We start from the raw sequence: 24,767 nt of genomic DNA on the forward strand, positions 1-24,767 counted from the left end.
TGTTCTTTCTCCTGTCTACTGCTGTTGTTTTGCTGTGTTGTGTTTCTTTCCCAGCAGACTGGGGGAAGGTGCATTCAAGGCTGCCAGGCCCTGAATGACTTGCTCAGAGGAGCTCTGGCCAGTCTTCAGCACTGCACCATATGAAGCATTATGAGATGATGCCACAGAAGCAGAAGTGTGATGTGGAAGGGAGTTTGCTGTGTTTGCGCATGAGTTTTGGCTGTGCAAGTGCAGTTTGGAGAAGCAAAGTGTCTCCCACATTAGTGGGAAAGTAAATCCAGTTTAAGCCCAGTCTTTTCTCATCACAAGGCTCAATTACAATTTTTCCTTCCACAACTTGTGTACTTCCTTACTTTTTCTTAAAACACTGCAAGAAAGTTATGCAAACTGTGCAAAAATGTATATTGGCTTCTTGACTGAATTTCAGTAGGCTCTTCTAATTTTGCTTCCAGTGGTATGGAAGAAGCATGTTCTGGACACCAATTCATACAGAAGTTTACTGTGTAGGAACTGGCAGCTTCTGCTTAAACAGCATTTCAGTTGGGCCTTTTTAATTCTTCTGTAGCCTTTTATATGGCTGGGACCTGTGCTGATAGACAAGTATTGGGAAGCCAATGTGCAGTTGGGAGGCCCAGGGTGTGAGCAGAGGGCAGCTGTCTGCTCTCTGCAGGTCATGATATATGAATTATAGGGTCAAAAGGTTCAGCTGCTTGGTGAAATGTCATGGTTACAGTTTGAGGGGCACCTGTAGTTATAAAAGGAGGGAGGGCCTAGGACAGAGCTTTGATACCCAGACAAGAGTATAAGAGGATCCCATGTTGCCCAGAATTCTGGAACAAGCATCTCCTCAAAGGAGTTTCACTGGGTGAATCCAGAGGGAATCTGGGGTGTATCCTACTCACTCTCCAAAGTCTTGGCTTGGGAACTTGCTAAGACTGTACTGAAATAATGGTTTCTGAAAAGCCTGTTGTATTGGTGTTTATCAAAGCATAGATCTTTTGATTGCTACACTTTCTGTCCACTTGGCCAAACAGGCTGGCTGCTGGTTTCAGGGTTTCCTGGGACTTCTGCTTATGCTGAGCCTCCTAAAAAGTGGCATCACTTTTCTCTTCCTCAATTCCCAATTTGAATATTTGGTAACAGACCATTTGGTATGTTTATGTGCAAGTAATGTGGATTTTCTGTTGAGTTGTTCTTTTGAACTTGTAGATGAATACCAGCCGGTCCTGATGCCTCATAGAAGAAATTAGTTTAAAAAAATTGAGTAATATCTTCCACTCATAATGCGTCATGTCATGAATGATGGTCAAAAACCTCTTTCTTGAGTGTTCTCCTTCCACACTGATCATCTTTTGACCCTTCTGTCAGGTTTCCTGATTTTGTTGTGTTTGAAGAGTTTTGAAGACTTAGTTTGTAAAGCTGTTCTGGTGCATCTTTTGGCCTAATTATGGTTTTGCTTTAGCTTGGTCCGGCTTGCTGTCATTTTTCTTTGCTTGAAGGAATAATGTCCAGTTTTAGAGCTGGGTGGTTTATGTTCTTGTTGGTGGTTTTTTCCTCTGGTGGTTGGGCTTTTTTTGGTTTGTTGGTTTTTTTTTTTTTTGTCTTTATTTTTTACTTAATTGTGGTTCCTTTATTCTAAAATATTTTGCTAATATTCTCTAGGCTTACAGTGAGCCTCTGACTCTGTTTTTTGCATAATCCTAGTGACACTTGAAAGCATTTAATTTCTTAGGCTTTTCTTCATTTCCGTTTAACACACTTTTTTCCTTTTAGGCAGCTTCCTCTTATGAGTTATATATTGCTGTAGTGTTTTGGAGGGTGTTTCCTTTTTTTTGTCACTGTTGCAGGGCAGCTGAATTTTAGTCCAGTACAGAACCATTCTGTAATACTGAGCATAGTCACACTCTGCTGTTCTGGGTTGAAATCACAAATTGTGCTGCCTCTTATAAGTTTTCCTCAGAAAAGGGTATTTATGGAATCCAAAAATGCAGTCTCTGCATCATCCCTGTCATGATGCTTATTTAGCTTGCAAGGACATTGTCAGAATTTCTAACTAATGTGTATTTTTGCTTTTGCAGCATCTCTCTGTCTTTTAACTTTTTAATTGACCTTCTGTATTTGGTGATCCCTCTGTCAATGTTTATACCTACTTATAGGTAGGTATAGATGGTATATATGGAATTTTATAGGGCTTCTATGTTCCCGTTGCTGACTTGTAGTTTTCTTTGAGGCAGAGGTCCATTCCTGCACTCCTCCATCGATCATTCATTTACAATTTTTATGCTGATACACCACTGGTTATCTTCCTTCTGGAGACTCTTGGCAGCTAACCTTAGACATGTCATTTTCTATTTCAAGTCTTTGGGTACATTTATACCACCTTCTTAGCTACTTGCTCTTCGTTTTGTTACCTGTTCTTGTGCATACTTAAATATTGAATATGATGTTGTTGTGACTGATCCTTCACAAAATTCAGGTAGAAAATACATTCCTTCTGTCCTTTACTAGTCTCTAAAGAGTAAGTCATCTGAACAGTGCTCTCTGTTGTAGTTGTTGACTTTCTTGGTAGTGTGTTTAAAAATTACCCCAAAGCCTTTTTAAAATAAAGTGCCAGCAGCCTGATCTCCTGGAGGGATCCTCAGAGATCAGGACAGTGCTAGGTGTTTTGGTTGAGAGGATTCTGAGTGGTGTACCAAATTTTGAGAACAAGCTTATATATATAGGTATTGGAGACCTGTCTGCCTGTACAGAGGTTGGAGATGCAAATTAAGTAAGAGGGTCCATTATGACCCCTTATGACTGATGGTTCTGTGAGGAGGGTAGCATGGACTTTTACAGAACTAACCTTATTTTAACATTGCTTTATTTTCTCTGATATGCAAGGTGTGGAGAAGGGAGAGGTGATTTTTCCGTTTCTAAGGCATCTTCTAAATTTTCTGGTTAATTGGTTACAGTGTTTCTGTGGGCTGATGGTAATGTGCACACTGACCTGCTGAGATCCAGGCTAAAAATCTCCTTGTGAAAGGTAAAGTATATGCAGTGTAATAGTCATCATGTGGTTGAGAGCTTGTCTTCTTCGCTGAAAATGGTATGAATAATCCAGGGTCTGTGAGTGTCATTCAGGAAATCTTCAGTTTTAGTCAAGCCAAAGGGCCTTATCTTCACACAATTAATAGCATGAGTTGCTCTGAAATATAAAATGTAGCTACTATTGCTATGATTTTTTGTCCATTCTGCTAACTGTTTCTTATGAAAGTTATAATGAGCTTCTGATGGATAAAAGTTGCTTCTTTTTGGGGGAGGAGAAGAGAAAGTACAAAACATCTGTTTGTGGTTAGAAAAGTTGTTCAGGAAAATCCTTCTGAAAAGGCCAACAAGTAGTTCAAGAAAGCTGGGTGAGTCTGTGACCCATGGGGTAAGTGATGACTGTGGGACCACCCTAAGAAAGATTTCTAAACTATTTGCAGCACAGACTCTCAATACCTTCTCTGCTAGGTATATCAGATAGATCCTTTTCCAGGACTGAGCAGCTGGAGAGAGACTGGAAAAGACTGAATCTCAGCTGCGGTCCTGGAGAAACTTGTGTCAGAGGTCAGAATAAAGCATGGGTCTCCCCTCTCCTGTTGGTTTGCTGCTGTTCAGCAGCTCATGTGGCTAGCATGTGATTGCAGAGAGAAGGAAGCCAAGAAGTACCTAGTGCAGGAATCCAGCTTAGTTCTTCCAAGAATGAAACAGTGGTAAGACAAAAGGTCAGCTTCCAGTAAGGTATTTGTAAACCTTACTTGGGAAAGGGTGGGGGGCACATGGAAAACCTGATCTATGAGACTCAACAGGACTCTTCCCTCAAATGGAAAGGAGCAATATTGAGAGTCTCTTCCTCAAAGGTTGAATCTTTAGAAATGCTCTGGAGATAGGAGTGAAGCCCAGGCTGGCTGTCTCCTGGGCTGACCCGGCACATCAGAGGCACAGGCTTGCACTTAACCACAAGGAGGGCAAAATAAATGTGCTGCAGAGGCAAGCAGGTTTCTGCCCTCTACCAGCCATCTCTGTGAGCTTCTGTTTGATACCATTACCTTTTCTGTGCAGCTGCAGACTTGTGTAGGGAAGGGGAGACATGCAATTTGATGGAGATTAGAGCTTGAAGCCTCTAAAACATGATAGTTGTGCTCACTGTAGTCAGTGGGCAGTGCAAAGGAGGAGAGTCAGCCTGAGTCGCTGTGATGAGAGGCTGGGCATAGGCCATATCTGAACAAAACTGAGCTCTGGCAAGTTTAGTCCTGTGTCAGAGTCTGTCTGTGCCATGTGGGTATTAGAAAGGTTTATCCTCCCTAATGATCTTTTAAGTTTCCTCCTAAACTCAGTCCTTGACTTGCTATATGGGATGGCACAGCTTGGGTTTATCTTCAGTCTATGTAACCAAACCTCAAATGTTCTTATTCTTGACAGTGCCTTAAACTGGTGGGGCACATCTGAAATCTCTCGGTGGCTCTTCTCACTAGCTCCCTGCAATGTCTGAGAGAATGAATTTAGTGTAGATATCTGTTGCTGGTCTTGACTGAGGATATTCCAGGTCCCAGTGAAGGGTACTGTTTGACACAGGAGAAGTTTGGTTCAGACATGGTTGAAAGTCACTTTTTGTAAGCTAAATATGGTGCCTGAGGGCAGCAGATAGCTCTGTTTGAATACTAACCATTCTTCCTATCTGAAAAATACACCAGCTGGATGGAGGAGTAGGGATTTTGTGGAAAGTTTTCTGTGGCTGGGGGTCAGAAGTTGATTTTTAGCCTAAATATGAGATATGGCAACTGAAATATATTTGTTCTGAGATCTTTGTATTGGCCAGTAAGTCAAGTCTTCCAGAATGAGTCTATCAGCATCCCAGAAACACCGAGACATGTCAGAGAAAACATAAGGAGGTTTTGCTAGAAGACAGCCTGGGAAAGTTGTCCAAGCTCATGCCTGGGTTACAGGGCTCTTGGGTCTTCTGCCCTGTGCTGACATGCTTCAGTGAGGTTTATGGGCTGCACAGAACTTGTCTTCCTTAGTCCTTGCTTTCTGTACATTTCAGAGCAGTTTATGCAGGGACAGTTGCCAAGCTCCATTACTAAAACAACCTGGACATCTAGGATATATGCTGTCAACACTTCCTTTGCTTTCAACCTTGATGCTCTTCTAGGTTCTCCCGGCGGTCCTATGGTGAGCCTTGTCTTGGGAGGCTGCTCATTTGAAACTGTATCAAAGTTGGCTGAACCAGATGAATATCTCAGTTATGTAGAGTGGTCAGGTGTCTTGGCCCTTGCATTTATGTGGTTGGAAGATAAATTGGTTCAACCCATTAACCCAGCAAATATTTTGATTGGTTTTGATGGTGTTGTTTTCTGCTGTTTTTAATGAGCAAAATTGGATTTCCAGGTGATCAGGCCAGCTCTAGAGTGGGGCAAGGTAAGGAATGGGATGCGTGTGTGAACAGGAACATATATTTGTGGGGGAGGTCAGGGCAGGCAAGACCTCCACTTTGATGAAGCCAGGTATTCATTTTACTCAATTGTGTTGTAAAACCTTGCCTTGAATATCCTGACAGTTGTAATTGCACTGGGGAAACCTCTCTTATGGCCTGATTGAAATGGGTATCTGACTTTTAATTGTCAGGTGGTAAAGAAGATTTTCATCTTGGTTGCAAAATTGGATTAGGCTCAGATGAGCCTGTACTGAGCTGTAGGGGTAGTTGCACTGTTGTGGTTTCATGTCATGCCTCTGTTTATCCCCTCTCTCTCCTCAGCTTGGCATCGCTGCAGGCTTTCTGGTCCCTCCAATTCTGATCCCTAATGTGGAGGATGTGGAGAAGCTGGCCTACCACATCAGCGTCATGTTCTTCATGACTGCAGGTGTGGCATCAGCCCTGTTCATCCTGGTCATCATAGGTAAGGAGGTGGGAGTGTGCACATGAAACCAGATGGGACTGAGATCGGCCCGTGTGTGATGGGGGCCTGTGTGCCAGGAGATGGGCTGGGCAGGCCATCTGGGGAGGTGCCCTACCATGCAGCTGACAGGCTCATGCAATACTATATTTTGCTGCTTCAAACCCTTGTTGAACAGCACATGTAGAAGGGAGGTTGTCTGCAAGCCTGCCAAATTGTTAGTTTTGTCCATTGCTTGCATAACAAATTCCAGGCATGAGTAAGACCTTTAAAAACCAACAGAAATCTTTCACAGTCATCTTCCCTACAAACAGGGTGCTGGGCCTTGGGTTATGTCTGGGACCTGCCTACCCCTTAAGAGTAGAAAGAGGTAGATTATATGGCATCACAGGAACAAGCTGTTCCCGGTTATGAATGGAGAGAAAAAAGCATGAAGGACAGTAGCAGGACACAAGAGGTGCAATTTCCCTGCTTAACATGTGAAGCCAGATCTTCAGCATGAAAGATTGGCATGCTCACTGGAGAGTTTAGTTGCTGAATTCCATGCAATTTTTTTGAAAGGCTCCTCTTGCCAGTTTGTTTGTGTTGCTGATGGTTGAATCAGATGTAACTTCAAATAGTGTGGGGCAGGGAATAGACAAGGTACAAAAATGCCTGTCTAGCACCTGGCACAGCAGTATCACCTGTGACTGGGATTGCTGGATGCTACTTTAATAATAGTAAGGGGCAGCAGATGGCTTGGCCTGAAATAAAACCTGGCAAAGGTTATTGTTCCCTGGGCACTGGCCACTGCAGAACACTAGGCCACCTTTGTCAACTGACTTGTCCAGTTCTGCTTTGTCGTTTGTAAATCCACATAACACTTTTGCACCTGGATGGTCATCCTTCTAGAGAAAAAGGCTGATAATAGTCCTTAGAACTCTTTTGGTGCTGCTTGACACTGCCTACACAAAAATCTAATTGAAGGCAAGATGTTTCCCTTGGGAAGGTGACAGGAGCTACTGCTGGAAGAGAGCTGTTCTTTCCTGTTCCTGGATAAGTTCATGCGTGGAGATCAAAGCTTAAGGAAAATGGTGTGTTTTGTACACTTGGTTCTAGCAGCCCCTCTGCCATCCCTCAAGTGGCACAGTGTGTGCTCCGGCCCCTCAACTGCACCATTACAAACAGGTGTACTTTGTGTCTGGTTTCAGTCTTCAAAGAGAAGCCCCCGAACCCTCCAAGCCGAGCTCAGGCCTTGATCCAGTCAAGAACTGCGGAGTATTCCTACGTGCAATCAATCCTCCGCCTGCTCTGCAATGCCAACTTTTTGCTGCTTATGGTCACTTATGGTAAGGTCTGGTCTCCTTTCTTCTTGTGCAGTTATCACAGCTTCTTCTTTCCTCTCTGTGCTCTGCTGGGACAGTAACTGGCTTGAGTTGTTTTAAGGGAACATAAAGATAGCTCCCCTGTGCTGCCAGAGACCAGGAATCCTTATAGCCCAGTACTCTTCAGCAGTGGTTACCCGTGAATGCAGCAGGGAAGAACAAAAGGAAGGCAAGCACGCAGAGGATGGTATGCCCCTATGACTGTTCTCCCAGTCTTTGACTGTTTGCTGTTCAGGGGATTTCCTTATCTCTTCTTTTTTTCTAGTAATTTAGCTAATTGCAGCAAACCAATCTAAGTGCTTGCATAAGAAATGTGTGGAAGTGTCTGAGTGCAAGTCATAGAACTGAGTGAAAGTCATTTCCGAAGACAAGGATGTGAATATGACTGCCAGGCATCTCTGTAGAGGTCATATGGAGTATGCAGATGTGCACTTTGTCAGTTTTCTAGGCTGTGAAGCGATTGGGAGGAAGGACTGGAGAATATCTTATGCCATCTGTCCTTGCATGCTGAATTTGCTGCTTGCTTCTCTTCAGCATTCTCCGTCTGTTTGTTTGAGGGCACTGTGATGTGTTGAATCTATTCCCTGATGCTGAATTGGCATATGGAAGAGTGTTTTTCTTACTAGCAAAAAGGCCATTGTGGTCTGTGCCTGGCTACATAATAGGGTATACTGTAGCCAGCTAGTCTGTAGGTAGTTTTGTCCTCAGTCTTCCTACCAGCTTGCTATGGAAGCTTCTCAGGGGGACAGTTAAATATTGCTGGAAGTTCTGCACGTTCTGCCAGCAACTGTATCTGAAAGACCTTGTGGATGAGGAGGCAGGCTGGAGAGAGTCAGTCAGATGGTGGCTTTGTACTTGCTGAGGATGCTAATGGTCTTTGGAGTTGTTGGAATCTCTGCTCCCTTCCTTCTCAGTGCAGTAGACTTCTAATAATGCCCCTCTCATATTGCTCTTAAACTCTCCTGGTTTGCATTGCAGCCTCTGAGTTTGGCTTTTTTTTCCCATAGTACATAATGCCCTCTCAAAGTGAAGACAGAAAAATCTGGCACACAGGCAGACTGTGTCTAAAGTTGGATTGTATCATCTGCTCAGGAAAAAGAAAGGGGAAAGCATTTGCTCTAATAGGTATAAACAAGTCCTAGAAGAGAGAGGAGGGCTCTCAGTACAAAGAGCATGTTTAGAATCTTACGTTCCTGGGATATTTCTTTTCTGGCAATCACAAAAAGTGTGGAAAATCTGTTCAGTGGCTCATAATTCATTTTCTCTTGCTGCTGGTCTGTGCATTTTTTCTGTTCCTCTCTGTGTCAGTCTCATGCCAATCTCCAGCTTGACTTGAGATGGTGACTGTTACTCAGAGAGGGAACTATGCTGTGAAACTTTTTTTTTTTTTTTAGCTTGTCTGGGTTTGAAATGGCGACAGTTTTTCCTACTCAAGTCAAAAGTTACGTTGGCCAAGATTTAAGACATCTGCAGCCACATGGGTGCAACTGAGTCATCCTGCCTAACACAAAGATATCTCCAGCCTGTCAGCTTTTGTGTTAGCATAGCATGTATCAGGGGAGAGAGGGGCTAACCTGCTACTTGTTCATCTCTCCTGGCTGTAGAAAGAATGAGGATCCTTCCACAATGACAGGTCATAACACATCTGCAGACCTCTAAGGTCTTGGTATCACCAGCAGCCAATGATTCCTTTCTTTTGGCAAGACGTGCAGTGCTGGAAACAGTGGTGTCACTGCTGCTGTGTCAGATGCTAGTGGACTGTTTTTCAGGAAAGCCCTCAGAGAACCTTTTCCCCAAGGCTGCTGACATTGCTTCCATAAAACTGAGGCATAACATGGAATGGGCAATAAGGAATTCCAAGTCTATGGGCTTGGGCTTGGCATTGGAGAGCATGTTGCTAGTGGGAGGCAGTAGGCAGGAAAAGAGTGAGAAATTCTGGGAAGGGGTAATAGAATGGGAGTCATGAGACAGTCCTAAAGAATCAGCATTTGGAATGGTGATGGGGCAGTGAGGAGGGGGCAGGGCAGTGAGAGCTGCATAAGGAATCACTGTTGGGGAGGATTACAAGGGTGAACAAGAGAGAGTCTGGCAAGTAGGTAATAGGCTGCCTACCTGTGGGAGACCTGGGTTCAAATCTGAGGCTTAATAAGGGCTCTGTTTGGAGGTGTAGGCAATAAACTTCCCTGTTCTGGCTTCTATAAAATAGAAGAGACACTGGGGTATCAAAAACATTATTCTACATTACAAGCAAACCATGATAACTAGCTAAAGAATCAGGTGGTGCTGGATCTTCAGATGTCCTGCTCCCAGCTACTAGTTCTGGTTTCCCTCATCTGGGTGGGCAAATGGCCACTTTCCCATTGCAAACAACCATTACCTGTTTTATGGTCATTCAAACAGCTGTAATTCTCAGAGAAGCTTCACTGAGCAGCTGTGACATATGAAGTGCCTACAACTTTTGTCAGCCCTCATATATGCAGATTTGACACATTGTCTTGATTCTTAGAATGCTTTACCTGACTCTGGTGCCAAGTGTTTCTGCCAGCTCTTACTTTCTGCCCAGCTTGGGAGTAGAGGCTCTTCCCTGTCTTGGAAATCACAAGGATCACAGAGCTGCTGTAAAGCTGGTTTACTGACAGTGTTAGTTACCAGAGCAGCATTTGGCTGTCTTGGTAAGGCTGCTGTCCTCTTGACTGGGTGAGAAATAGAGGTGCACAAATGAGTGGTTAATGTTTATGCCCGGCTTTGAAGTGAAGAAACAGAAGGACTGTGCTGATCTGCCATACTTCCATGTCCTTGCACTGCAGCTTGTGGTGTCACCTAGTGGGCAGGGTGCTCCAGAGGTGGAGATAGGATGAAGCTGATTTAGGGTGTGTTAGCTGTTTTGGCATAGCCAAGTGTTGCAAAGAGAGAGCTTTTAAGGCTGGAGGGCGCCTCCTTGTTGTGAGATCTCCAGTTGTTCTCCCCCATCCTTGGCTGCTGGCCCTGCTCAGGTTTCCAGTCTTCTTGAGTAACTCTTGGTAAGGATTGGGTCAATTCTCCTGCCTAATGAGCATGTCACTCAACTTACTAGCCTCTCTTGTAACCTTCTGACAGATGATTCTGAAATGGAAAACATTGTCACAGGCAGTATTTGGGATCACTTGGATCAGAGTCTTTGTCTGTTGTCTGTGCCATACAGCTGTGGAGTGAGCTTTGCTGAATCATATAATAGTTTAGAATCATTAGAAGGGCTCTTAAAGATCATCTAGTTCTAATCCCCATGCCATATGCAAAGACACCTTCTTCTAGACCTGGTCACTCAGAGTCCAGTCCAGCCTGGCCTTAAAGACTTCCATCTGTGCCTTTGGACAGCCTGTTCCAGTGCCTCACCACCCTCACAGTAAATTGTAATGTTGTCAGAGATGGTGTGTGAAGGCAGTGTGATGCACTCTCCAGCTGACAATCTTGTGGCTCCTCATAGTGCTGTCTACTGCAACAGGTGCAGTGGAAGACTGGGCTTGGTGCAGGATTGCTGAGTATTTAAGGGGAGACAGGGGACTTTGGGGTCAGGAGAACTCAGAGCGTCGTTCCCTCTGTCAATACTATGCCTACTAGACTGCACTTCTGTATCCTGTGTTGTTAGTTTCTACTTTTAGCTGAGGCTTAGAGAGGAAAAGTAGGAAAGGGGAACTTGACATGTATCTGTTTTGTCAGGATTTCAGGCATCTCTGCCAGACTTTTTAAAACCATGGCTCCTTTTGGAGCCTATAGATGTGTGAGTTGCAGTGGTAAAATCTGTCTCCTTCCCTCCGCTCATCAGAATCACTGAAGCCCTGAAGAGAAACCAACTGCAAATGTAAATGACTTTCTGAGAAGAAAGTTGTACTGACTGTTACAGACTTCATCAGCCTAGGGAAGGTTTCTCAGTATCACCCAAGGTGAGAGTGTAGCCGTTGCAGTACTGCTGGTCCAGTGCACATGTGTATGTTGTTGCCTGCTGAACAAAACTGGTGGGTTTTCTGCCCTTTGGGGAAGGCCTTTAACCAATGAGAATTGAATGTGAGATGCAGGAGAGTGTCTGAGTAGGGCTTGACCAGTATCACCCCAACAGTTTCATTCTCACCTTGGGTGATACTGAGAAACCTTCACCAGGTGGTTGATCCTTGTAACAGTTAATGTAAGTTCTCTTTCAGAAACCAAATTACTTTCACAGTTTTTTTTTCAGGCCTCAGTGATAACTTTTAAAATGCAAGACTTTTCCCATGCAGACACATAACCCAGGTGCCTGAGGGTAGTACTGTCTGTGCTTCACCAATCAGCTCTGTTCCTACTTGTCTTCTGGCATTTCATGCCTTGGAGAGAATGTTATTTACTGGCTGCCAGCAGGGAGAATGCAGACAGGCTCTTCTCTGGGAGGAAAACACACAGGTCAATGACACTGTTGTTAATTGAATGTCAGGTCCTTGTTCAAGCTATGATGCTGAGGCAGATGCTTTTCTAGTTTTCTGACGTGGCTGGGAGCAGAGGAGAAAATTGCAGTGCTAAAAGATGAATCTGTCTGCTCACAGGGTTAAGACTCTGAAGGAGTTGCAAGACCTTTCAGTACCAGAAATGTGCACAGCCCTTCCTCTAGCTGCTTAGGTAGGAACCATCCTGAAACTGCAGGGTTCTTCTTTCTGCATGCTGAGGCCTGGATGTTGGTCTGCATTTCTTTCAGTATCCTATGTCTAGCCAGTCTGGCTCACTCTCCTGAGACACTGCAGCCTTGTTCTGGATTGATGGTCCCAAAGATTTCTCTCTCTGCATTTCTACCATTTCACAACCCAGCAGGAGAGTAGCAGGCTCTGAATGTGCTGCATTTTTATCCCCTTCTCAGGTCTGAATGTAGGTTGTTTCTACGCCTTGTCCACTCTGCTGAACCGCATGGTGATCCATCACTACCCAGTAAGTGCATCCAACCCTCATGGCCCTCTCTGATGCTTGCTGTTGTCCAACACAAGTTGGGTCTAGCACAAGTTGGCTGTTCCTTTTTGCCTTTACACTACCCCATGTAAAAACTGGTGAGCTCTAGAAAAGATGGCTCCTTTGCTCCTTAATTGAAAGCATTTACTTGTGAGAATCTTCCAGCAAATCTTCCAGAAAATCTTTCCTCTCCTTGTTTCTAACACTGATTTCTGCTGGGGCATCTGTCCTGAGAGGCTGCCCATGCTCACGTTCTGGTGGCAGAAGGGTGGGGTGCCTCTGTACCTGAGCTATTGTACAGCTCACTGCTGGTGCTGCATGTCACAGAGTTTCTTTCTGTTCTGCCTTATAGTGAGTCCCAGTATTTCCTAGTCAATCTGGCCCAAATCCTAACAGCAAGCTTCATAGAGTTTATGCTAATTCCTTTGAGAGTATCTGCTCACACTGGCCAGTGCACACATTTTTCTCAGGGCTGGCTCAGACATAATTGCCAGACCACTTTTTTTCATGGACCAGAAAGCACTGGCTCATAGTGGGCCCAAAAGTGTTCCTGAAAAGGCTAGTTCTGATTAGTGTGTTACCAGCAGAAAGCATGTGTGAAGACTAACTTTGGTGTCTCTTCCTCTCTGGGTTTTCTGCACTTTGCTTTTTGTTGGATATGAGTTAGCTCCTGCACTTGTGTGAGTGTGTATGTGTCTCACCACAGGGGGAGGAGGTGAATGCTGGCAGGATTGGACTCACCATTATACTGTCGGGCATGGTTGGGGCTCTGATCTCCGGCATCTGGTTGGACAAAACCAAAACCTACAAGTAAGTCCCTTGTTTGCCCTTGTGACCTGGTGACTGTGCTCTTTCTCTATACTGTGCAAGGAGGAGCCCTGTGAAGTTGCAAGTTGGCACTCTAGAGACTGAATCATTAGGAGGATTTGTAGGAAAAAAAATAGGGTTCTTCAAAACCCAGTTATTGTAAGGTGAAGTTTGGAGCTGTGCATTAGCCAGCGCTGGGCCCATACAAAATCTCATGTTGGTGGTCCCTAGGGAGGCTTACAGAGAAGATGAGATGGCCCAATAACTACTTTGTCAGGGATGAGACAGTTCTTGGCACAAGCAGAATCAAGAGTGTACCAGACCATTTGTCAGCTCTTACAAACCAGCCTCTGTGAATTTTTGTCCAGTTAATGAAAGGCACATTGAATCCAGTGCCAGAGGCATTGTGTTGGTGGCGTGTTGCTGGATTTAGGGCAGGCATAAGGGTTATTGGGGTTATGGGTGGATGATTCTGTGTTTGTTGCCTGGTCAGTTGGGAAGGCAGATCTGGCCAGCATGCCTTGCCATCTGGAAAGGAACAGTTAAGAGCCTTTGCTTGTCCTACAATTCCTAGTCCTCAGAAATGTGGCTCTCACGGAACCACTTCTGTAGGATATCCCAGGTGTTACAGAGAGACTCTTGTGTCTTATACTGGGGTCCACCCAGCTTTTTGGTTTCTCTGCTGGCTTTGAGAACTGTGCTACAACCTGTTGTCTGAGCAGGTTGGGTGAGAGGGGGCTTTACTGGTGATGTGCTGATAATGACTTGAAAGCAATTTCAGAGTTTCATTCCTTGCAGCAGCTTTTCATCTGGGGAGTCCTACTGCCGTTATCCTACCTCATATCTTGGGCCAGAAATACACATTTTCATTGTAGACAGCTAAGATTAATCTGGCTAGCTGTGAGCTTGCAACTTCTGAAGTGGCCTCTGGCCCTAGCTCCCTGTCAAGTACAGGGATCAGAAATAGAAACCTGTCTTCTCTAATAAGAACGAACGGTAGGTGAGGACTTCTGGGATTGGCAGGTTGTTTGTTGCTGTGTCTAGATGGTTGTATGGCACTGAATAGTACTCTTATGGGAGTCCTGGGAAATAGAAATACAGCTGTTAGAACTGCACTGCTAGCCATGCAGTGTCACTTCTGTCTCTTTCCAGCCCAGGACTAGTGGTAAGGTAGCCTCAGCTGGCACTGCTAGACTGGATGATCTTCCTGGTTGTCCATAAGTGAGGTTAAGTTGCAGCATGAAGGCTTGAAGAGCTTTGTGACTCACCATGCAGAGCTGGGACTTGAAATTTGGGAGAATAGGAGAGAAAAATCCACAAATCCTGTATTTGTTCTGTGTTCGCTCCTTCCTTGGAGGGATCACATAGGTAGGCAGAGCTGGCTACCAGTGCAGAAGAAGAGGATTATGTCATCCATGGAGTTTGTTCTACAGACCCCCAGGGACTACTGGGAGATACTTAAGGCTAAAACGAAGGAAAAACCCTGCTAAGAATTTGTTCCCCATTACAGCCTACAAAATGGATTTCTGTGAAACTAGCACTTTTTTTTTTTTCCCTGAGTGCTTTATTTAGCCCCATTTAAAAGTCTATTTAAAAAAACTGTCAAGATGCCAGATGTTCTAGGTGGGTACCCTCCCCCTTCCCTCTGTTGCTGAGATGGTGTCAAGAATAAAATGGTAAGCACATGAAAATCAGGAAGGAAAGATATTAAGTCCTTTTTTTAGTCAGCTTGGAGAGAGAGAGGGAAGCAAATGAATGGGATCCAGCTGTGATTGAGGGGAGCAGGGGAAGGTTAATAACAGAAGGAATTGCAGAGCTCTACATGCATGTTTGATCTTTACTGTACCATCAGCAGTTCTTTGAAAGGGTGAGGCTGTGCTAAGTCAGGCTTTCCCCATCTGTCATGCTCGGGCACCAAATGGCCTTGCACTCTTGCTTTTATTTGGCAGGCAAGTCCCTGCAGCAGTCCCTGCACTGTTCTTGTCTTTGGAATAGCAGGTGCAAATTTGGTCCATTAGAATAAATACATGGGTTATGCAGTGATGAATGAGCACTGCAAGATTTGGGGTTGTCTTTGGTAGTATGGCTTGTTGAGAGCAGCCCATCTCTTTGAATCATAGAATCAGGAGAAGACCCTTATAGTTTTGACATCAAGTCCCTCGCTCAGAGGACGGATGAGGTTGTGACACCTGGAGACTGCTGGGTGCATTGGTGTTGGTAGGGTAGTCTGGCTCAGAATGAGGTGTTTGGGAACTGAATTAATCAGCACTTCTCTTTGGTTATGCTTTTCTTTAAAGTGCAGTGTTCACATGGCCTCAGGTCAAGTTGGTTGCAGTCAGCACTCTCTGCTTTCATTGCTGCATCTCTATAAGGCAAGATGTCAGAAATATCCATCTCTCTCCATTGACCAGGCAGAAGACCCCAAGTGGTGTTTTAGGTCTATACAGATGCAAAGTACAAAAATTTGGGGGAGGGAGAAAAGATGGTGGAGGATGGAGCACTTGGCTCTCTTCCAAGTGAGAAGGTGAGTACTCTCTCAGCCTAGCCTGACCTGCAATTTGGGCCTTCTTATCACAGCCTATTTTACACAAGGTTAGTCCTTGTGTAGTGGATATGTCTTCACCCTGTCCTGCCATATGTCTTATATAAATAATTTACCAAGACTGTCCTTTCTTCTGACCTTCATACAGGAAGAAAGTGGTGTAAAACTGAATGCCAAAGGATAAGGGTGTGGTGAAAACCAAAGCAGTCTTCTCCAATTCATCCTTTTCTCCAGCATCTGACACCTCTGTGTCTTTAGCAATGAGATCTTCTGGGAGCATAGGATCAAGGGCTTTGTTTGGGCTTTTGTGCAGCCTGAAATGTGCTGTCCTCATGGCAAAGCCTGTGAAGGCCATCTGTCATCCCTGACAGTACAGCAGAGCATGCTGGAGCTGCACACAACATCCCTGTGAGCAGCTAAAACTTTTGTATGTGCCTGTGCCCCTCATCCCACCTCCTGCTCCCAGCTTGTTCATTTGTTGCCTCAGATGTTGGTTGACTTAAGTGTTTTTGCAGCTGCAGTCCCCTCATGTCTCTTTTGCTTTCCTCATCCAAGTGACCTTGTGAGACAAGGCTGGGCTGGGCCATACCCATTCCTTACTCTGAGGCTTCTTCTGGAGCTGACTGAACAGCAGGAGATATGTTCTTCATTTCGACCCTGTTCCCTGCTGGTGCTGGCCCTGTCTGGCTTTTTTCCCCAAGGTCTCTTTTTTCTCACAGTCCCTTGTGTGGGCTCTTTAATCTGCCTCTTCAGAAGGTTTGGGAATGTGACTGGGAAGGCAGATGAATATCAGGGCTAGTTAGGTTCATCTAAGTGACAAGTGTGTCAGGTCCTTCACAGATCTCCCTCTGGCTCTGCCACAGAGACTTGGCACTGGTGCCTTCGTAGCAATGCTTCCTTTCCACACCCCAGAGCACAGGGTTGGGTTAAGCTCAGTTTTTCTAAGGTAATGTGGCAGGATGCCTAACTTCCAGCCTATACTCACTGCACTAATCAGACTGTTAAGTAGACAGTCTCTGTTCCCTGTTCCAGACAATAAAAATTGTCAGTCCCTGTAGAGCCATCATGGGAGTAGGTTGCTAAAAACACCAGAATGCAGTGCTGATGTGCTCTGTGAATCTGCTTCTCCTCCTTTGTGCTTTTCTCATTCCCACGAGATTTATGGCTATGATAAGAGGCTTATTAAGCTAAAACTGGGCATTTTTCCATGCCCCAGTGCCCCTAGGGCCACAGAGCATTCTTGTTCTCTAGTGAACAGGGTGTCAAAGGCCACTTCCTGAGAACACTCTGCCTCTGTGTTGTTCCCCAGGGGATTTTGTTTCCCTATGCACCAGTGTCTACTAGTATCTCAGTTAAACCCTCTTCAAAGTTTTGTGTCTTTCTTGGACTGCTGAGCTCTAAATCTCCTTTTCTTGTCATCAGTGGTATGCTTGGGGGAGCAGGGTTTTGCTGAAGTCCAAGTCTTAAGCCTTTCAGGTTTAGGAAAAGTCTGCTTGTGTGCTTAAGGCTGTTTCCTGCAGCAAGATTTGCATTCACTGCTCTCTGTTCAGATCCTGTGAGGGTCTCTGGTGAGCAGGTAGCAGTTCAGGGCGCTTCCTGGTCTGTTTCCCACAACACTCAAGCCTGTGGTCTTGTTCTTTTACAAAGGTCTGTTGCTTAATTTTGTCCTTCTGCAGCCTAATGATTCAGGGAGGTCAGTGAGGAAAACTTGATGATGAGGTACCCCTGGCAAGGTTCAGTTTTCTCCATTTTCTCCTCTACACAGTTCTGCAGTTTCAGTGAAGAACACCTTCAAGAGTTTGCCTGCAGCTATGAGTCTGCCTGCTCTAGCTCTCTATGGGGCACAGCGTGTTCTGGGAACTGAAGTCCTCTCTTGCTCCTTGACTAATGACATAGCAGCAATGTGAAACAAAGTCTTGACCACATCTGCTCACTCTCATTCTTCACCTTTGCCTGGAGATGAAGGGTAAAGTGCAACACTTGGCAACTGTCATGACACTGAAGAAGATCCAAATCCCTTGGAATACTTGAACCGTAAGCCTAGAAAACTGTGAGATTTTGTATGACTATCCTGACACCTCTGCACTGAGCCCAAACTGGCTGTGGTGAAAAAGAAAATATAAAACTCTCCATGGGCTGCGTCCCTGCTGGCAGTGACTAAACTTCCAACCAAGGGCTGCAGCCAACTCTTGGAGGCCTGCACAGCATTTTAGCACTAACTGCTATGCAGTTTGGAGGCTCCTGTTTATGGAAAGACCACCCAGTTCAAACTTGGTTCATGTAGCCCAAGTACAGAACTGTAATTCTAGCTTTGAGCTCCTTTCCTAATCATATCTTTTCTTCATGGCTGCTTATCAAGGCATGGAAGGCATAAGAACTCATGGGACATACCTGAGGAACCTGTATTGAGCAGAAAGTCTTTTACTTGCATCTCTTTCACTCTTTGAACAGACAAAGAGCAGTCCCAGTCAGTCTTTCAGCTCTTCTTCTGCAGCCTCCAGGCACTGTGCCAACCATGTAGCAGCTCTCTGCAATGGATTATAACAGAAGTAAGCATCCCTTTATGCTGCCTTCACAGCTGATTTTTTCTTTCAGTGAAGACTTTGGAAAGAACATACTCTAGAAATGATACAGCATTGGAGGTTAAGGGGTTTAACTACTCCTTTGATGCACAACATGCTTGCCACAGCATGTTGGTTAGCCTTTCAATATATTAAATGAGCCTGGTGAACCTTGTAAGTATGGATCAATAGCTGAAGCCTGGAATTAGCTTCTCAGGCCTGTGTTTGGGTAAGAATTGACATATGGGCATGAGCCCCAGTGATGGTAGTCATTGCAGCAGTGAGGGAGGACAGAACCTTAGCTGGAAGAGGCTGGCTTTATTTGTCATAATTCAGTGTACTGGAAACATTTTCTTACACATTGTAATACTTTGTGCCTACTTGGATTAGATTTTTGACAGTGATCATTTACATTAAAAAGGAAAAGTGAAAATAGTTTGAGATTTAGTTTCTTCAGTGGAATTCTAGGAACTGATATCAAACAGGTTGTTTAATGGATTAAGACTTACATTTGGGAGAAAGTACACAAGTAGCTTGTGGTAATACATGTAACTTCTTCCTAAAAGACAATGATCAAAAGGTTTTGTCAACTCTGGTAATTGTTCTGCTTTCAAAATACTGGTGGAATTTCAGTCAGGTAAAGTATTTACCTTTCCCTCCTTTTCCTCCTCAAAACTATGTACTGGGAAGACCTACTGCTGCATTTTGTACTAGAAAGAGCCTTGGGGTTTTTTTTTAATGTGGAAAGGGTTTTCTTGGTGTGTAGTCAAGGATGACAATTGCTAAATGTGGTGGTAAAAGCTGGCCTGGGCTGCTGCCTGTGTCTCACAGTACTGAGCTCACTGATGATCCTTGCACAGCCTGGCTGCAGGTTTGGCTGTTCCCAGGATGTGACTGGCATACTTCCTGAGCACGGGGTGTCTTTGTCTCCTCCGCACCCAGACAAGAGCTTGTGGCTCAGCTGCTGTTGGCTGTGGAACTAGCACCTGCTAAATGCTCACATGGCTTGAGGGTGAGGCTGTGAGGGCAACTGGGCTTGCATGTCACCTCTCCAAATACAGCAGGTAGTTTAAATAACAGAAAGGAGCAGCAATGACAGTTGTTCTGGACAGCTCTGAAAAATATAGGTCCATAAGACTCTAGCAGTGTTGACCCCTCTTTCCTTTGCTTTCCTGCTTGAGAGTGCTTGATCTCCTTGGCTCCTGCTTATAAGTAAGTATATTCAACTCACTGTAGTACAGAGGATGCCAAAGAAAGGTTAATGATCTCTTTAATTGGCTCTTGTTCTCTCCCTCAAGTGCCATGTACCATATATGACCAGGCACCTGTCAACCTGTGCTAGGATCTTTCTTCTTCTACTGCGCTGCTCTATGTGCAGGCCTTTCCATGTTGTCAGTCCAGTTCCTCTGTCTGGTCATGAGTGCCAAGAGACTGTGCAGCTTTTAAATGCTTTTTTTACCCATGTACTTCAAGCTATACTAAGATCTGTGGGTGAAAAGGAGGACTGGATTAAATAAAACCCTGTTTGCTTTTTCTTGCAGGCAAACAACATTAGTTGTCTATATCATGTCTCTGGTGGGAATGATAGTCTATACCTTCACTCTGAGCCTGGGCCACCTCTGGGTGGTCTTTGTGACTGCTGGGTTGCTGGGGTAAGTTCAGGTGCAGGCTGCTTTCCTCGGCATGTGATGGGAGGGGATAAGCAGGGAGGCAGAACTCCTGCAGTGGGAGGGACTGGGAAGAATGTCTCCTGTCTGCGCTTCCCATCTCTCACTTGTATGTGTTTCATTAGAATCAGGGATATTATTGTGACCATGCTCAGCTTAATTGTTCCAGGTAAGTGGAAGCTTTTGGAAGGCAAGCGGTACCCACAGCCCCATAGATGATCAGTGGACAAGAGTGAAAAGCATGTGGGCTGGCATGGCTGTTTGACTGTGCTGGGGGTGATGGTGCTTAGAGTTATGGTCTATACTGTACCTCTTCAGTCTCCCTTTGGCACTTGCTGAGTCTTCCTTTCTGTGTACTGTATTACAGGTTTTTCATGACAGGATACCTTCCCCTGGGCTTTGAGTTTGCTGCAGAGTTGACATACCCAGAATCAGAAGGAACATCATCAGGGCTCCTTAATGTCTCAGCTCAGGTAGGTGTGCTGTTTCCCCTTTGCTTGCCTCTTTTTAGACAAAGAGATTAAATTGTAGTTCCAAGCCTTGAGTCCTATTTCTTGTCCATTATTGTTGTAATGTACTGCAGATCTAAGCACCCAGGGACCTGGCTTTTTTGAATGATGTTCCTCAAGGCATTTCTGTAGTGGCACTATTCTGTTTAAGAAAATACTTCAGGGTGCCAGCCATCCTTGCTTTTTCCAACAAAGCTCCTAACAGTCCGGGTTTGTCTCCAGTGAGAGATGAGATTCCACCCATCAGGGTCATCTGTCATTCATTAGCTGCAAGGAGGTGTCTCTGCATGTGTTTATAATCAAACTTTAGCTGGACTAGGCCAACTGTTTGACCGGCCTGTATGCTCTGATACTTTGGTAAAGATTGGAAAGAGTTTGGTTGCTTTATAATAGCAGTACAGCTTGACATTATCTTTGTTTGTTTGTAGATTATTGGTATTGCCTTGACCGTTAGCCAAGGGCAAATCATGGATCGCTTTGGGACAAAGGCAGGAAACCTCTTGCTTTGCTCTGCCCTGTTCCTGGGGACCATTATGACAGGTAATTAAAATTTTCAGTTCTTCTGCTCTGACTTTGCCTTGGGCTTGGCACATTAATTTAAGGCTTTGTTTGCAGTTGAGTCAAGGGGTTAAGTTAGAAATGCAGTTAGCAAAGATCATATGCTGTGATTAGAGCTTAACAAGGAAACTAATTGATACCAGGTGGGGATAACTGAAACAAGGTTGGGAATGACAGGTGATATATGAAGTATTGTAAGAGTGCAGGAGCCATAAATACCATTGGGTTCTAAGAATGAGAGGAGGTTTGGACTGTGACCAGCAGGTCAAGGAGTCCTGCCAACTAGACACAGATTAAGAGTGTACCGTGAGGAAGACATTTTACGTCCTCCCCAGAAGCCCACCAACCCAATTAAAGAGAACAGTTGTGCAGCTGTAATGGATATTCAGCTAATTATAATACCAGGCAAGAGCTAATATTTATGTAATAAGCATCCTAGAAACTGTTCTGGAAACCATTTGAGTATGTAAAGCATTTTTGGATAAATAGAGAGCAGGAACTTGACTTTTTTGCATATACCTTTGGAAATGATTCCGCACATGTCCAGCACTGTAATAATGTACCCTCTTTTCAACTTAATTTGTTGAAGAGTTGTCTGTACGTGCTTCACAGTGCCTGGAGGAAAGGGCAGAACCCACACAGCAGTCCCATAGCAGTGCTGTTCCTCTTTAAGCATCTGGTCTGCTTACAAAGAAGAGCCAAGTCTTTTTTTCCCTGGCTCTGGCTGGGGTCTCAAAGTTGCACCTTGTACATGCTGCAATAAAGAATCTCTATCCTGCCTGTTTCAGAATTGTTGTCAGCCTTCTCCAGGAGAGTGGTTTCTCTTGCTCATTGTAATGTGTTTGTCTCTTCTGGGGCTTCTGCTGCTCCTTTGAGTCCTGGGGAAATTGACTTGGGACCTGCTTGGTGACTTGATTGCCTTAACATCTCTCTTCCTTCCTCTGTTCCAGCACTCATTAAGGCTGATCTCCGAAGACAACAGGCCAATTTGGAAAATAAGCAGACAGTGAGTAAACCCCCCTTCAATCCCTCCCGTGCCCCTGCTATTAGCTCAGGACAACACCCAACCTCTCTCTTTTCTAGGAAAGGGGGTGGCTTGTGGAAGCTCTTTGTTGGCATTTTCAAACTGGATGTAGTCCCAGCTCTGCCAGCTGCTGTTTTCTCAGTGTTAATGTCATGCAGAATCTGTAGGCTCTGGGGTTCTGCAGGGTTTCACACATCTTCATACCAGCTAGGGCCAGACGTAGGGCAGTGCTGTGCTTGCTTCTCTCCCTTGACAATGTGTTGAGGCCTTCAGTGTTTGCTCTTTTGTAGAGCTGAGTAACTATTATTCTAGGCCCCCAGGCTGGCAGGTTATTCCTCTTACTCCTTGCCCTCAACTGCCAAGTGGGGTTCAGTGTATGTGACTGGAGGAGGAAGCTAAGGTGCCAAAGCCTAAGTGAGGGCTAGAGCAACCTGGCTGCTCACACTTTGTGTAGTGCTGCTGACAAGGCTGCTAGTTGATACTTGCACACCAGAGCTTGGGATGTGATGTCCCTGTGGCATACTGTGCAATAAATGCAGTTGTTTGCATGTGGGTGAACTAATTGCAGTGGATACTGTCAGAAGCTCCAGTCAGAAGCTCTCTCTGCAGGGAAAGGGAGGGGACTGATTGCTTGAAGCTATTTTCTGTATTACTCTGGGCTCCTCTTCTAGGATATTAGCAGAGATACCCACTCAATGTTCAGGCGACCCTCAGCAACCATGGCTAGCAAACTGTGAAAATCTCAGTTCTCTGCTGTCTTGAGTCAGCTCTATTCAGAAGACAGTGCTGCCCTTCTCCAATGCTGGTGGCACTGTGAGCGGAATTCATAACACAGATGTGGAAGGCCCAGGAAAGGGCCTGAGGTCCTTTGGAAGGGAAGCTGATGCCTTCTAGTAGTATATCCTTTCCCTTTCAGACATATCTCTCATCAGATGAATTGTACATTTTTGCCTAAGCCCTTTTTTGGTATAAATCCTTTTCAGACTAAGTACTATTGTAAGAGCTTGCTGCTGCATGGGGAAGAGCATTGCAACCAGAGCAACGGTGATGCAACATCATTTTTATAATCCTAAAAGAGTCCAGAACTGACAGTAGTAAGAACCAGAGGGATGTGTGTAAGATAACAGGTCTCAGTCAGTCAAAAATTTCACTGGCAGCTCCTTTGCCCTGAGGAGACATGCTTGGAAGAAGTCATGTTGCACACCCCACCAACACCCCCAAATGTGTCCTTCACATGGCTGAGCTCACCTGAGTATTCTCAAACTTAACAACCAACTGCAGGTGCTCAACTGACTGATGGTAGGCTGAATCTGGTATTCTGCATTAAGATGGAAGCCTTGGCCAGGGGATCAGCCAGCTGGGCTTGGGCACTGTGTGCTGCCTTTGTGGAGAGCTCTGACAAAGTCAGGTACTGGGGCTTTTCTGTGTGGCTCAGCTGCCTTACACATGCTTGGGTGATTTTACTGGTTTCTTCCACTGTCTGTTTCTCTTTCTTATTTTGCTCCGCTTTAATTTCTTTTCCTACTTGTCTCCATATTTTCTGACTTGTGACTGTCATTACAGAGACTCCAAGGCAGCAATCAGATCATGGATTATGGGACTGTAGCTTGTAAATCTAACCCCATCAATTGCCACTCCTGCTCACTAACTTAAACACAGCAAGGTAGGAGAATTGCACTAATCTACTTCTCTGAATGCTCCCAGGGTGGCACAGACATGAAGCCAATGGCATTTCTGGGGTGACTGCAATGGCTGTAGAGTATCAAGAATCTTTCTGGTCTTCTCAGGTACTCAGCTGAGAGGAAGGACAAGGCAGCCTCCAAGAACAGAGTGGAGATCCCCCCAGACTTTTGTCAGACAGAGATGTAGGGATTCAGCTAGGTGCAGCAAAGCAAAGCCTGATGCTGGAGCAGATTAAGAACTGAACTGTCAGTCATTTGTTAGGGAGAGGAGGTGCAGATGTTTGGAGCCATTTCTGTGTCATTATTTTTACAGCCCAGATTCTTGGCTGGAGGTGATACCAGGAACTCTTTAAATAATTGGTTTTGATCACAGCCAGGGTGCACGGCCAACTTCAAGAAGGATTTCCCCTTATTCCTACCTCTGGCACTACTTCATGCACCCCCCCTACCCTTCCTGCTTGTTGAATTTCCCTCTTTGCACTTCCTGGCTTTTGCTTTCAGACATGTCTTTGAAGCTTTCCTTATCTCACTTCTCGGCTTTGGGATATTGCTGCTGACTTCTGTAAAACCTTTTCACCTACAGATTGTGTAAGAGCCTACTCAAAATGAGACTGTTTCATATCTCTTCCTTCCATGCTGCCTGGATTTCTCTTGAACTGCACTGGGGATGTGAACCTCTTTCCTGTGCACCTCTGATTTTTGCCTCAGATGTCAGTCTTGCCTTACAGTGAGTAAACTCAGAGCCCAGGCTGCAGGAGACTCCACATTAACCCTTACAAGTTTGTGCGCTGTCTTCTGAATTGGTGACAGCTGGTCTCACTGTAAGCAGAATTAGAACTTGAGAAGTATGCTTTCCAAAATCCTCTAGGGGAAGAAAAAGTCTCAAGTTTAATTCCAACAGACCCCAGAAAGGCTCAGAAGCTGAGCTTGTCAAACTCCACCCAGGAAAGCTGAACTGGAATTACAACAGTTTGGCTATACCATGAAGCTGAGGATGGGGTGGTAATTGGGCAGCAGTCTCTATTTTCCTTGCTTTTCCTCTGGGAAAATCTCCCTCCATCCTAAGGTTCCAAGAAGTTAGGCTAGTTCTTCTACGGGATTTATGGAGAAAAAATCTTTTGTATGTTTGCCTCTTATTTCTTACATCTCTTTAAGATATGAGTAGTGAACTTTGAAGAAGGCACTGCTCTG

The 24,767-nt window shown here is 44.9% G+C and overlaps 1 protein-coding gene across 2 annotated transcripts in view; it reads left to right on the forward strand.

Moving 5' to 3' along the window:
- The window catches only part of FLVCR2 (FLVCR choline and putative heme transporter 2), a 32,482-nt gene that overhangs the window by 5,486 nt on the left and 2,229 nt on the right, over nt 1-24,767 (forward strand). Inside the window, exons 2-10 of one of the 2 annotated variants that reach the window (XM_059850019.1) lie at nt 5,780-5,921; nt 7,109-7,246; nt 12,141-12,208; nt 12,933-13,036; nt 19,678-19,788; nt 20,171-20,276; nt 20,741-20,852; nt 21,821-21,876; nt 23,458-23,557. In XM_059850019.1, the coding sequence (XP_059706002.1) occupies nt 5,780-5,921; nt 7,109-7,246; nt 12,141-12,208; nt 12,933-13,036; nt 19,678-19,788; nt 20,171-20,276; nt 20,741-20,852; nt 21,821-21,876; nt 23,458-23,547 (927 nt within the window). In that variant the 3' untranslated portion in view covers nt 23,548-23,557. The remainder of the gene's footprint in view (nt 1-5,779; nt 5,922-7,108; nt 7,247-12,140; nt 12,209-12,932; nt 13,037-19,677; nt 19,789-20,170; nt 20,277-20,740; nt 20,853-21,820; nt 21,877-23,457; nt 23,558-24,767) is intronic. The other variant, XM_059850020.1, reaches the window with a different exon arrangement.

The sequence above is a fragment of the Haemorhous mexicanus genome, chromosome 6, assembly GCF_027477595.1.
Source record: "Haemorhous mexicanus isolate bHaeMex1 chromosome 6, bHaeMex1.pri, whole genome shotgun sequence".
Lineage (NCBI taxonomy): Eukaryota > Metazoa > Chordata > Aves > Passeriformes > Fringillidae > Haemorhous > Haemorhous mexicanus.